The 14,062-nt window shown below is 52.2% G+C and overlaps 1 protein-coding gene across 1 annotated transcript; it reads left to right on the forward strand.

Annotated features, from left to right (window-relative positions):
* Positions 1 to 1,130: 1,130 nt before the first annotated feature.
* LOC125722818 (keratin-associated protein 4-9-like) lies at positions 1,131 to 13,563 on the forward strand. The gene is made up of 4 exons (XM_048999002.1): positions 1,131 to 1,137; positions 8,209 to 8,787; positions 10,367 to 11,793; positions 12,922 to 13,563. Exons 1-3 carry the CDS (start codon positions 1,131 to 1,133, stop codon positions 10,807 to 10,809), a joined length of 1,029 nt encoding a protein of 342 aa, XP_048854959.1. The 3' UTR covers positions 10,810 to 11,793; positions 12,922 to 13,563.
* The last annotated feature ends 499 nt before the right edge of the window (positions 13,564 to 14,062 follow it).

Here is a 14,062-nt window from a genome sequence, read left to right on the forward strand (position 1 = left end):
CTCTCCTCTTCAGCTCAGCCCACAGGTTTTCAGTGGGGTTCAGGTCAGGGGACTGAGATGGCCATGGCAGAAGCTTGATTCTGCGGTCAGCTGACCATTTTTATGTTTATTTGGACATGTGCTTAGGATCACCGTCCTGCTGGAAGATCCAATGAAGCCCCAGTTTTTGTTTCCTGGCAGCAGCAGCCAAATTTTGATATAAAATGTCCTGGTATTTCATGGACCCCATAGTGCCATGTACCCTAACGAGGTTTCCAGGGTTTTTGGAGGAAAAACAGCTCCACAACATCACAGAACCTCAACCATATCTTACAGCTGGGATAAGGTTCATTTCATTATAACCATCCTTCTTTTTACGCCAAACCCACCTTAAATGTTTATTGCCCAAAAGCTCCATTTTTGTTTCATCTGATCATTGAATTTCATTCCAGTCAAAGTTGTATAATGTTTTGCAAACTCCTGGCTCTAACATTTTAAGTAACTGACAGAAAAAGCTTCTTTCTGTCATAACTTTCAAAACGTCTGTTAGCATGAAGGGGGCATCTGATGGTTTTTTGGAGACGTGGTAACCCCAAGATTTTACTTTGTCTGGTAATTGACTAACAGTCATCCTTGGGGATTTTTTGTCTCTCTTACGATCATCCTCACTGTATGTGGGGGCAAAATAAACTTGGGTCCTCTTTCAGGCAGGTTTCTAACAGTTCCAGTTGATGTCCACTTTTTAATTATTGCCCTAACAGTAGAAATGGGCATTTTAAGGCGAGTAGCTATTTTTTAATACCCATTCCCTGACTTATGAAGGTCAGCACACTTCTCCCTCATTTGGTCTGTGTGTCTCTTATCTTTCCCATGTTCATGGATGACTTGGAATTTGGGCTCTGTGTCTCCTCATGTTTGTACCCCAGTTACTCAGGAAGTCATGGATTACAGCTTGAAGGTTCCTATTCACTTCAATCAACTCAATTATGTATAATTTACATGGGAAACATGCTTCAGTTACATTGTGTTTGTCACGCTACGTAAATTCGGGTAAGGCAGGTGGGCAGGAAGGACCAGGCAGGAAGGCGGTAAACGGGGCAAACGAGGGTTTAATTGGGAATAGGGCAGGACGGAAACGCAGGCAGGGACAAATGGCAGGTAACGTCAATGACAGACAACGGGTTAGTGTACAACAGAGACTTAAATACAGGGAACTAATCAGAAAAGAACATGACGTGACTGGGCACAATCAGGGAATCACACGTGGGTAATTAGGGGCGTGGCACACACGAGGAGCGGACGGAGCGGGCGTCACAGTGTTCACTATAATTTGCAGGGCTGCCAATAATCGTGGCTCATGTGTTTTTGTTAAAAATAATTATTTATTGATGAAGGGTTTGATTTTCCTTCAAATAAATTGATTTTAAATAAAGGTTGGATTTTTCTCATTTTTTTCCGTGTGAGATGAAGCAACTTCACCAGAAGGTGGATTTTTTCTTACCCCTTGTACAAAGGGGTGCCAATAATTGTGGAGGGACTGTATGTATAACTGAGGCTGATGTGGTACAAAACCTAGCTAAGCTCAAAATAAATAAATCACAGGGTCCTGATGGCATCTTACCTATAGTTTTAAAATAGATGAGGGTTATTATTAGCCAACCTTTAACTTTACTGTTTCCGAAATCCTTATTTGCACGTGTGGTACCTTATGATTGGAAGTATGCTAATATAACACCCATATTCAAAAAAGGGGGTAGATGTAATCCAGTAAACTATAGGCCAATTACTTTAACTTGCATAACTGGAAAAGTTATGGATACAAATAACCTGGATACAAATAACATTCTGAGGGGTAGCCAACCTGGATTTAGGAGAAGTAGATCCTGTTTAACTAATCTACTTGAGTTCTTTGAGGAAGCAAAAATAGAACTTGGTCACAAAAAGTACTTACATTTGCAGAAGACCTTTGATGTTGTCCCCCTCAAACAGCTCTTGCTTAAGCTCAAAGCTGCAGGGATTTTAGGAACTGTAGCATCTTGGATTGAAAACTGGTTAACAGACAGGAAGCAGCAGGTAGTTATTAGAGGCACAATGTCACAGTGGGCCTGCGTTCATAGTGGGGTACCGCAGGGTTCAATTTTAGGACCACTATTGTTCCTATTTTACATTAATGATATTGACACCAATACATACAGTAAACAAGTTAAATTTGCAGACAACACCAAGGTGGATGATGTAGCAAATACTGATCTAGCAGTGGAGAGGCTACAACGGGATCTTGATTTAATTAGCGACTGGGCTGATACCTTGCAGATCAAATTTAATGTAGATAAATGTAAGGTAATCCATGCAGGGAGCAGAAATATAAAGTACAGATTTTTTATGGGTTCCTCTGAAATAAAGGTAGCTGATTATGAGAAAGACCTCGGTGTGAATGTTGATGCTTCCATGTCCCACTCTCGCCAGTGTGGGGAAGCAATTAAAAAGGCCAATAGGATGTTGGGTTACATCTCTAGGTGTGTGGAGTTTAATTTAAATGAAGTGATGCTAAGATTATACAATTCCTTGGTAAGACCCCACCTAGAATATTGTTTTAATGTGAGAGGGGGATATAGGGATGTCGAAGGAACAATCAGGTTCGCTTTGGTCCGTTCAGAAATATTTCTTAAAATATACACAAAATTATGATATATTTCATAAGCATTGATAGGTAATCGGGGGCAGCATGGTGGTGCAGTGGTTAGCACTGTTACCTCACACCTCTGGGACCCGGGTTCGAGTCTCCGCCTGGGTCACATGTGTATGGAGATTGCATGTTCTCCCCATGTCGTCGTGGGGTTTCCTCCGGGTACTCCGGTTTCCCCCCACAGTCCAAAAACATGCTGAGGCTAATTGGACTTGCTAAATTGCCCATAGGAATGCGTGTGTGAGTGCATGGTGTGTGAGTGTGCCCTGCGATGGGCTGGCCCCCCATCCTGGGTTGTTCCCTGCCTCGTGCCCATTGCTTCCGGGATAGGCTCCGGACCCCCCGTAACCCAGTAGGATAAGTGGTTTGGAAAATGGATGGATGATAGGTAATCCCACTAATTAATAAAATGAAAAAGTAGCCACAAGCCATCTACACTCGGACGTGCTATAATCACCCACCTTCACACACGGACTGGGGAGCCCCTTTCAGTCCTGGCAGGAGACCAACACATAATTCCTGAGAAGTTCCGGGCGATGCGCGTTCTATCCCACGGCTGATCTCCGGTCAGTGCTGAGCTCTCCCCCTTCCTTTATGCTAAATCTGGAGCGGTACGCGTGCGGGGACAGGGCGAGCTGGCCAGGCTCACCCCCTTCCTCAGGGAATATGCTGTTTATTCTCCAATTCCTGTCCAGGTGAGGCTGTTTTGCGCTTGCGGTTATGAAGCATTTTGGGCAAGGCTTTCCCTTTTCCCCTGGGAGAGAAAAGATAAGCCTCCCTTTCCGCTGGGAAAGGCAAGATAGGTGTTCTAGCTCTTTCTGTGAGAAACAAGTTATATAAGTGATCAGTGAAAAAACATGTTTGTGCAGTTCACCTGTGGCACAACAATACTGTGGGTGAATCACGGTGGACGATGTATTTGAATCCCGGGGTGTTTAGTCCAAACATGATCAGAATCAATCCATACCTCAATCCCCTCATAGGTATGTCTGCTAGGTGGAGTTGGAGGTGCAGTATAATCCCATTATAACGAACTCGCTTATAACGGAATATCATCTGTAACAGACAAGGTCCGCTGGCCGTGCGCCTTTAAGAACCTGCAGAAAAAGCATCGCATATAGCGGACTCACATACAATGGAATTTCGCTTATAACGGACAAACAGTTTGGTCCCATTTGTCATTTGCCATTTGTCTGCGGCAGGATACATGTATGTGAGAGTGTCTGGCAGGGTATGTGTGTTTGAGAGTGTCAGTGACCGGGTACGCGTGTGTGTGAGTGTCTGGCAGGGTATGTGTGTTTGAGAGTGTCTGTGACAGGGTACGTGTGTGTGAGAGTGTCTGTGGCAGGGTATGTGTGTGTGAGAGTGTCTGGCAGGGTATGTGTGTGTGAGAGTGTCTGTGACAGGGTACGTGTGTGTGAGAGTGTCTGTGGCAGGGTATGTGTGTGTGAGAGTGTCTGGCAGGGTATGTGTGTGTGAGAGTGTCTGTGGCAGGGTACGCATGTGTGAGAGTGTCTGTGGCAGGGTACGTGTGTGAGAGTGTCTGTGGCAGGGTATGTGTGTGTGAGAGTGTCTGGCAGGGTATGTGTGTGTGAGAGTGTCTGGCAGGGTATGTGTGTGAGAGTGTCTGTGACAGGGTACATGTGTATGAGAGTGTCTGTGGCAGGGTACATGTGTATGAGAGTGTCTGTGGCAGGGTACATGTGTATGAGAGTGTCTGTGGCAGGGTACGTGTGTGTGAGAGTGTCTGTGGCAGGGTATGTGTGTGTGAGAGTGTCTGGCAGGGTACGTGTGTGTGAGAGTGTCTGGCAGGGTACGCGTGTGTGAGAGTGTCTGAGGCAGGGTACGCGTGTGTGAGAGTGTCTGAGGCAGGGTACGCGTGTGTGAGAGTGTCTGTGGCAGGATACGCGTGTGAGAGAGTGTCTGTGGCAGGGTACACGTGTCTGAGAGTGTCTGCGGCAGGGTACGTGTGTGAGAGTGTCTGCGGCAGGGTACGTGTGTGAGAGTGTCTGTGGCAGGATACGCGTCTATGAGAGTGTCTGCGGCAGGATATGTGTGTGAGTGTCTGTGACAGTGTACGTGTGTGTGAGAGTGTCTGTGACAGGGTACGTGTGTGTGAGAGTGTCTGTGACAGGGTACGTGTGTGTGAGAGTGTCTGTGGCAGGATACGTGTGTGTGAGCGTGTCTGTGGCAGGGTATGTGTGTTAGTGTGTCTGTGGAAGGGTACGTGTGTGCGAGAGTGTCTGCGGCAGGATACGTGTGTGCAAGAGTGTCTGTGGCAGGGTACGTGTGTGTGAGAGTGTCTGTGACAGGGTACGTGTGTGTGACAGTGTCTGTGGCAGGGTACGTGTATGTGAGAGTGTCTGAGGCAGGATACGTGTGTGTGAGAGTGTCTGTGGCAGGGTACGTGTGTGTGAGAGTGTCTGTGGCAGGGTACGTGTGTGTGAGAGTGTCTGTGACAGGGTACGCGTGTGTGAGAGTGTCTGCGGCAGGATACGTGTGTGTGAGAGTGTCTGAGGCAGGGTACGTGTGTGTGAGAGTGTCTGTGACAGGGTACGCGTGTGTGAGTGTCTGCGATAGGATACGTGTGTGTGAGAGTGTCTGTGACAGGGTACGTGTGTGTGAGAGTGTCTGCGGCAGGGTACGTGTGTGTGAGAGTGTCTGCGACAGGGTACGTGTGTGTGATAGTGTCTGCGGCAGGGTACGTGTGTGTGAGAGTGTCTGCGGCAGGGTACGTGTGTGTGAGAGTGTCTGCGGCAGGATACGTGTGTGTGAGAGTGTCTGAGGCAGGGTACGTGTGTGTGAGAGTGTCTGTGGCAGGGTACGTCTGTGTGAGAGTGTCTGTGGCAGGATACGCGTGTGAGAGAGTGTCTGGGGCAGGGTACACGTGTCTGAGAGTGTCTGCGGCAGGGTACGTGTGTGAGAGTGTCTGTGGCAGGGCACGTGTGTGTGAGAGTGTCTGTGGCAGGGTACGTGTGTGTGAGAGTGTCTGTGACAGGGTACGCGTGTGTGAGAGTGTCTGTGGCAGGGTACGTGTGTGTGAGAGTTTCTGTGACAGAGTACGCGTGTGTGAGAGTGTCTGTGGCAGGATACGTGTGTGTGAGAGTGTCTGTGACAGAGTACGCGTGTGTGAGAGTGTCTGCGGCAGGATACGTGTGTGTGAGAGTGTCTGCGGCAGGGTACGTGTGTGTGAGAGTGTCTGCGGCAGGGTACGTGTGTGTGAGAGTGTCTGCGGCAGGGTACGTGTGTGTGAGAGTGTCTGCGGCAGGATACGTGTGTGTGAGAGTGTCTGCGGCAGGATACGTGTGTGTGAGAGTGTCCGTGACAGAGTACGTGTGTGTGAGAGTGTCTGAGGCAGGGTACGTGTGTGCGAGAGTGTCTGTGGTAGGTTACGCGTGTATGAGAGTGTCTGTGGTAGGTTACGCGTGTATGAGAGTGTCTGCGGCAGGGTACGTGTGTGTGAGAGTGTCTGCGGCAGGGTACGCGTGTGTGAGAGTGTCTGTGACAGAGTACGTGTGTGTGAGAGTGTCTGCGGCAGGATACGTGTCTATGAGAGTGTCTGCGGCAGGATATGTGTGTGAGTGTCTGTGACAGTGTACGCGTGTGTGAGAGTGTCTGTGGCAGGGTACGTGTGTGTGAGAGTGTCTGTGGCTAGGTACGTGTGTGTGAGAGTGTCTGTGACTGGGTATGTGTGTGTGAGAGTGTCTGCGGCAGGATACGCGTCTATGAGAGTGTCTGCGGCAGGATATGTGTGTGAGTGTCTGTGACAGTGTACGCGTGTGTGAGAGTGTCTGTGGCAGGGTACGTGTGTGTGAGCCTGTCTGTGGCAGGGTATGTTTGTGTTAGTGTGTCTGTGGAAGGGTACGTGTGTGCGAGAGTGTCTGCGGCAGGATACGTGTGTGCGAGAGTGTCTGTGGCAGGGTACGTATGTGTGAGAGTGTCTGCGGTAGGATACGTGTGTGTCAGAGTGTCTGCGGCAGGGTACGTGTGTGTGAGAGTGTCTGCGGTAGGATACGTGTGTGTGAGAGTGTCTGTGGCAGGGTACGCGTGTGTGAGAGTGTCTGTGGCAGGCTACGCGTGTGTGAGAGTGTCTGTGACAGGGTACGCGTGTGTGAGAGTGTCTGAGGCAGGGTACGCGTGTGTGAGAGTGTCTGTGACAGGGTATGCGTGTGTGAGTGTCTGCGATAGGATACTTTGTGTGAGAGTGTCTGTGACAGGGTACGTGTGTGTGAGAGTGTCTGTGGCAGGATACGTGTGTGTGAGAGTGTCTGTGGCAGGGTACGTGTGTGTGAGAGTGTCTGTGACAGGGTACGCGTGTGTGAGAGTGTCTGCGGCAGGATACGTGTGTGTGAGAGTGTCTGAGGCAGGGTACGTGTGTGTGAGAGTGTCTGTGACAGGGTACGCGTGTGTGAGTGTCTGCGATAGGATACGTGTGTGTGAGAGTGTCTGTGACAGGGTACGTGTGTGTGAGAGTGTCTGTGGCAGGGTACGTGTGTGTGAGAGTGTCTGTGACAGGGTACGTGTGTGTGATAGTGTCTGTGGCAGGGTACGTGTGTGTGAGAGTGTCTGCGGCAGGGTACGTGTGTGTGAGAGTGTCTGCGGCAGGATACGTGTGTGTGAGAGTGTCTGAGGCAGGGTACGTGTGTGTGAGAGTGTCTGTGGCAGGGTACGTCTGTGTGAGAGTGTCTGTGGCAGGATACGCGTGTGAGAGAGTGTCTGGGGCAGGGTACACGTGTCTGAGAGTGTCTGCGGCAGGGTACGTGTGTGAGAGTGTCTGTGGCAGGGCACGTGTGTGTGAGAGTGTCTGTGGCAGGGTACGTGTGTGTGAGAGTTTCTGTGACAGAGTACGCGTGTGTGAGAGTGTCTGTGGCAGGATACGTGTGTGTGAGAGTGTCTGTGACAGAGTACGCGTGTGTGAGAGTGTCTGCGGCAGGATACGTGTGTGTGAGAGTGTCTGCGGCAGGGTACGTGTGTGTGAGAGTGTCTGCGGCAGGGTACGTGTGTGTGAGAGTGTCTGCGGCAGGGTACGTGTGTGTGAGAGTGTCTGCGGCAGGGTACGTGTGTGTGAGAGTGTCTGCGGCAGGATACGTGTGTGTGAGAGTGTCTGAGGCAGGGTACGTGTGTGCGAGAGTGTCTGTGGTAGGTTACGCGTGTATGAGAGTGTCTGTGGTAGGTTACGCGTGTATGAGAGTGTCTGCGGCAGGGTACGTGTGTGTGAGAGTGTCTGCGGCAGGGTACGTGTGTGTGAGAGTGTCTGCGGCAGGGTACGTGTGTGTGAGAGTGTCTGCGACAGAGTACGTGTGTGTGAGAGTGTCTGCGGCAGGATACGTGTCTATGAGAGTGTCTGCGGCAGGATATGTGTGTGAGTGTCTGTGACAGTGTACGCGTGTGTGAGAGTGTCTGTGGCAGGGTACGTGTGTGTGAGAGTGTCTGTGGCTAGGTACGTGTGTGTGAGAGTGTCTGTGACTGGGTATGTGTGTGTGAGAGTGTCTGCGGCAGGATACGCGTCTATGAGAGTGTCTGCGGCAGGATATGTGTGTGAGTGTCTGTGACAGTGTACGCGTGTGTGAGAGTGTCTGTGGCAGGGTACGTGTGTGTGAGCCTGTCTGTGGCAGGGTATGTGTGTGTTAGTGTGTCTGTGGAAGGGTACGTGTGTGCGAGAGTGTCTGCGGCAGGATACGTGTGTGCGAGAGTGTCTGTGGCAGGGTACGTGTGTGTGAGAGTGTCTGCGGTAGGATACGTGTGTGTGAGAGTGTCTGCGGCAGGGTACGTGTGTGTGAGAGTGTCTGCGGTAGGATACGTGTGTGTGAGAGTGTCTGTGGCAGGGTACGCGTGTGTGAGAGTGTCTGTGGCAGGCTACGCGTGTGTGAGAGTGTCTGTGACAGGGTACGCGTGTGTGAGAGTGTCTGAGGCAGGGTACGCGTGTGTGAGAGTGTCTGTGACAGGGTATGCGTGTGTGAGTGTCTGCGATAGGATACTTTGTGTGAGAGTGTCTGTGACAGGGTACGTGTGTGTGAGAGTGTCTGTGGCAGGATACGTGTGTGTGAGAGTGTCTGTGGCAGGGTACGTGTGTGTGAGAGTGTCTGAGGCAGGGTACGTGTGTGTGAGAGTGTCTGAGGCAGGTTACGTGTGTGTGAGAGTGTCTGTGGCAGGATACGTGTGTGTGAGAGTGTCTGTGGCAGGGTACGTGTGTGTGAGAGTGTCTGTGACAGGGTACGCGTGTGTGAGTGTCTGCGATAGGATACGTGTGTGTGAGAGTGTCTGCGACAGGGTACGTGTGTGTGAGAGTGTCTGCGGCAGGATATGTGTGTGTGAGTGTCTGCGGCAGGGTACGTGTGTGTGAGAGTGTCTGCGGCAGGATACGTGTGTGTGAGAGTGTCTGAGGCAGGGTACGTGTGTGTGAGAGTGTCTGTGACAGGGTACGTGTGTGTGATAGTGTCTGTGGCAGGGTACGTGTGTGTGAGAGTGTCTGTGGCAGGATACGTGTGTGTGAGAGTGTCTGTGGCAGGGTACGTGTGTGTGAGAGTGTCTGTGACAGAGTACGCGTGTGTGAGAGTGTCTGCGGCAGGATACGTGTGTGTGAGAGTGTCTGCGGCAGGGTACGTGTGTGTGAGAGTGTCTGCGGTAGGATACGTGTGTGTGAGAGTGTCTGTGGCAGGGTACGCGTGTGTGAGAGTGTCTGTGGCAGGCTACGCGTGTGTGAGAGTGTCTGTGGCAGGCTACGCGTGTGTGAGAGTGTCTGTGACATGGTACGCGTGTGTGAGAGTGTCTGAGGCAGGGTACGCGTGTGTGAGAGTGTCTGTGACAGGGTATGCGTGTGTGAGTGTCTGCGATAGGATACTTTGTGTGAGAGTGTCTGTGACAGGGTACGTGTGTGTGAGAGTGTCTGTGGCAGGATACGTGTGTGTGAGAGTGTCTGTGGCAGGGTACGTGTGTGTGAGAGTGTCTGTGACAGGGTACGTGTGTGTGAGAGTGTCTGTGACAGGGTACGTGTGTGTGAGAGTGTCTGTGGCAGGGTACGTGTGTGTGAGCGTGTCTGTGGCAGGGTATGTGTGTTAGTGTGTCTGTGGAAGGGTACGTGTGTGCGAGAGTGTCTGCGGCAGGATACGTGTGTGCAAGAGTGTCTGTGGCAGGGTACGTGTGTGTGAGAGTGTCTGTGACAGGGTACGTGTGTGTGACAGTGTCTGTGGCAGGGTACGTGTATGTGAGAGTGTCTGAGGCAGGATACGTGTGTGTGAGAGTGTCTGTGGCAGGGTACGCGTGTGTGAGAGTGTCTGTGGCAGGGTACGCGTGTGTGAGAGTGTCTGTGACAGGGTACGCGTGTGTGAGAGTGTCTGCGGCAGGATACGTGTGTGTGAGAGTGTCTGAGGCAGGGTACGTGTGTGTGAGAGTGTCTGTGACAGGGTACGCGTGTGTGAGTGTCTGCGATAGGATACGTGTGTGTGAGAGTGTCTGTGACAGGGTACGTGTGTGTGAGAGTGTCTGTGGCAGGGTACGTGTGTGTGAGAGTGTCTGCGACAGGGTACGTGTGTGTGAGAGTGTCTGCGACAGGGTACGTGTGTGTGATAGTGTCTGCGGCAGGGTACGTGTGTGTGAGAGTGTCTGCGGCAGGGTACGTGTGTGTGAGAGTGTCTGCGGCAGGATACGTGTGTGTGAGAGTGTCTGAGGCAGGGTACGTGTGTGTGAGAGTGTCTGTGGCAGGGTACGTCTGTGTGAGAGTGTCTGTGGCAGGATACGCGTGTGAGAGAGTGTCTGGGGCAGGGTACACGTGTCTGAGAGTGTCTGCGGCAGGGTACGTGTGTGAGAGTGTCTGTGGCAGGGCACGTGTGTGTGAGAGTGTCTGTGGCAGGGTACGTGTGTGTGAGAGTTTCTGTGACAGAGTACGCGTGTGTGAGAGTGTCTGTGGCAGGATACGCGTGTGTGAGAGTGTCTGTGACAGAGTACGCGTGTGTGAGAGTGTCTGCGGCAGGATACGTGTGTGTGAGAGTGTCTGCGGCAGGGTACGTGTGTGTGAGAGTGTCTGCGGCAGGGTACGTGTGTGTAAGAGTGTCTGCGGCAGGGTACGTGTGTGTGAGAGTGTCTGCGGCAGGATACGTGTGTGTGAGAGTGTCCGTGACAGAGTACGTGTGTGTGAGAGTGTCTGAGGCAGGGTACGTGTGTGCGAGAGTGTCTGTGGTAGGTTACGCGTGTATGAGAGTGTCTGTGGTAGGTTACGCGTGTATGAGAGTGTCTGCGGCAGGGTACGTGTGTGTGAGAGTGTCTGCGGCAGGGTACGTGTGTGTGAGAGTGTCTGTGACAGAGTACGTGTGTGTGAGAGTGTCTGCGGCAGGATACGTGTCTATGAGAGTGTCTGCGGCAGGATATGTGTGTGAGTGTCTGTGACAGTGTTCGCGTGTGTGAGAGTGTCTGTGGCAGGGTACGTGTGTGTGAGAGTGTCTGTGGCTAGGTACGTGTGTGTGAGAGTGTCTGTGACTGGGTATGTGTGTGTGAGAGTGTCTGCGGCAGGATACGCGTCTATGAGAGTGTCTGCGGCAGGATATGTGTGTGAGTGTCTGTGACAGTGTACGCGTGTGTGAGAGTGTCTGTGGCAGGGTACGTGTGTGTGAGCCTGTCTGTGGCAGGGTATGTGTGTGTTAGTGTGTCTGTGGAAGGGTACGTGTGTGCGAGAGTGTCTGCGGCAGGATACGTGTGTGCGAGAGTGTCTGTGGCAGGGTACGTATGTGTGAGAGTGTCTGCGGTAGGATACGTGTGTGTGAGAGTGTCTGCGGCAGGGTACGTGTGTGTGAGAGTGTCTGCGGTAGGATACGTGTGTGTGAGAGTGTCTGTGGCAGGGTACGCGTGTGTGAGAGTGTCTGTGGCAGGCTACGCGTGTGTGAGAGTGTCTGTGACAGGGTACGCGTGTGTGAGAGTGTCTGAGGCAGGGTACGCGTGTGTGAGAGTGTCTGTGACAGGGTATGCGTGTGTGAGTGTCTGCGATAGGATACTTTGTGTGAGAGTGTCTGTGACAGGGTACGTGTGTGTGAGAGTGTCTGTGGCAGGATACGTGTGTGTGAGAGTGTCTGTGGCAGGGTACGTGTGTGTGAGAGTGTCTGAGGCAGGGTACGTGTGTGTGAGAGTGTCTGAGGCAGGTTACGTGTGTGTGAGAGTGTCTGTGGCAGGATACGTGTGTGTGAGAGTGTCTGTGGCAGGGTACGTGTGTGTGAGAGTGTCTGTGACAGGGTACGCGTGTGTGAGTGTCTGCGATAGGATACGTGTGTGTGAGAGTGTCTGCGACAGGGTACGTGTGTGTGAGAGTGTCTGCGGCAGGATATGTGTGTGTGAGTGTCTGCGGCAGGGTACGTGTGTGTGAGAGTGTCTGCGGCAGGATACGTGTGTGTGAGAGTGTCTGAGGCAGGGTACGTGTGTGTGAGAGTGTCTGTGACAGGGTACGTGTGTGTGATAGTGTCTGTGGCAGGGTACGTGTGTGTGAGAGTGTCTGTGGCAGGATACGTGTGTGTGAGAGTGTCTGTGGCAGGGTACGTGTGTGTGAGAGTGTCTGTGACAGAGTACGCGTGTGTGAGAGTGTCTGCGGCAGGATACGTGTGTGTGAGAGTGTCTGCGGCAGGGTACGTGTGTGTGAGAGTGTCTGCGGCAGGGTACGTGTGTGTGAGAGTGTCTGCGGCAGGGTACGTGTGTGTGAGAGTGTCTGCGGCAGGGTACGTGTGTGTGAGAGTGTCTGCGGCAGGATACGTGTGTGTGAGAGTGTCTGCGGCAGGATACGTGTGTGTGAGAGTGTCCGTGACAGAGTACGTGTGTGTGAGAGTGTCTGAGGCAGGGTACGTGTGTGCGAGAGTGTCTGTGGTAGGTTACGCGTGTATGAGAGTGTCTGCAGCAGGGTACGTGTGTGTGAGAGTGTCTGCGGCAGGGTACGTGTGTGTGAGAGTGTCTGTGACAGAGTACGTGTGTGTGAGAGTGTCTGCGGCAGGATACGTGTCTATGAGAGTGTCTGCGGCAGGATATGTGTGTGAGTGTCTGTGACAGTGTACGCGTGTGTGAGAGTGTCTGTGGCAGGGTACGTGTGTGTGAGAGTGTCTGTGGCTAGGTACGTGTGTGTGAGAGTGTCTGTGACTGGGTATGTGTGTGTGAGAGTGTCTGCGGCAGGATACGCGTCTATGAGAGTGTCTGCGGCAGGATATGTGTGTGAGTGTCTGTGACAGTGTACGCGTGTGTGAGAGTGTCTGTGACAGGGTACACGTGTGTGAGAGTGTCTGAGGCAGGGTACGCGTGTGTGAGAGTGTCTGTGACAGGGTACGCGTGTGTGAGTGTCTGCGATAGGATACGTGTGTGTGAGAGTGTCTGCGGCAGGGTACGTGTGTGTGAGAGTGTCTGCGGTAGGATACGTGTGTGTGAGAGTGTCTGTGGCAGGGTACGCGTGTGTGAGAGTGTCTGTGGCAGGCTACGCGTGTGTGAGAGTGTCTGTGACAGGGTACGCGTGTGTGAGAGTGTCTGAGGCAGGGTACGCGTGTGTGAGAGTGTCTGTGACAGGGTACGCGTGTGTGAGTGTCTGCGATAGGATACTTTGTGTGAGAGTGTCTGTGACAGGGTACGTGTGTGTGAGAGTGTCTGTGGCAGGATACGTGTGTGTGAGAGTGTCTGTGGCAGGGTACGTGTGTGTGAGAGTGTCTGAGGCAGGGTACGTGTGTGTGAGAGTGTCTGAGGCAGGTTACGTGTGTGTGAGAGTGTCTGTGGCAGGATACGTGTGTGTGAGAGTGTCTGTGGCAGGGTACGTGTGTGTGAGAGTGTCTGTGACAGGGTACGCGTGTGTGAGTGTCTGCGATAGGATACGTGTGTGTGAGAGTGTCTGTGACAGGGTACGTGTGTGTGAGAGTGTCTGTGGCAGGATACGTGTGTTTGAGTGTCTGCGGCAGGGTACGTGTGTGTGAGAGTGTCTGCGGCAGGATACGTGTGTATGAGAGTGTCTGCGGCAGGGTACGTGTGTGTGAGAGTGTCTGTGACAGGGTACGTGTGTGTGATAGTGTCTGTGGCAGGGTACGTGTGTGTGATACACGTGTGGTATCAATTCCTTCATCCTCCAGGAACTGCCTACATGCTCTTGCCACATGAGGCCGGGCATTGTCGTGCACCAGGAGGAACCCAGGACCCACCGCACCAGCATAGGGTCTGACAATGGGTTCAAGGATTTGAACCTCCATGCCCTTGAGATTGTGCTGGGAGACACAGCAAACCTTCTGGCAATGGCACGTACTGATGCGCCATCCTGGAGGAGTTGGACTACCTGTGCAACCTCTGTAGGGTCCAGGTATCGCCTCATGCTACCAGTAGTGACACTGACCGTCGCCAAATGCAAAACTAGTGAAAACACTGTCAGAAAAGATGAGGAGGGAAAAATGCCAGTGG

Source organism: Brienomyrus brachyistius, unplaced genomic scaffold, assembly GCF_023856365.1.
Source record: "Brienomyrus brachyistius isolate T26 unplaced genomic scaffold, BBRACH_0.4 scaffold42, whole genome shotgun sequence".
In the NCBI taxonomy this organism is placed as follows: Eukaryota; Metazoa; Chordata; class Actinopteri; order Osteoglossiformes; family Mormyridae; genus Brienomyrus; species Brienomyrus brachyistius.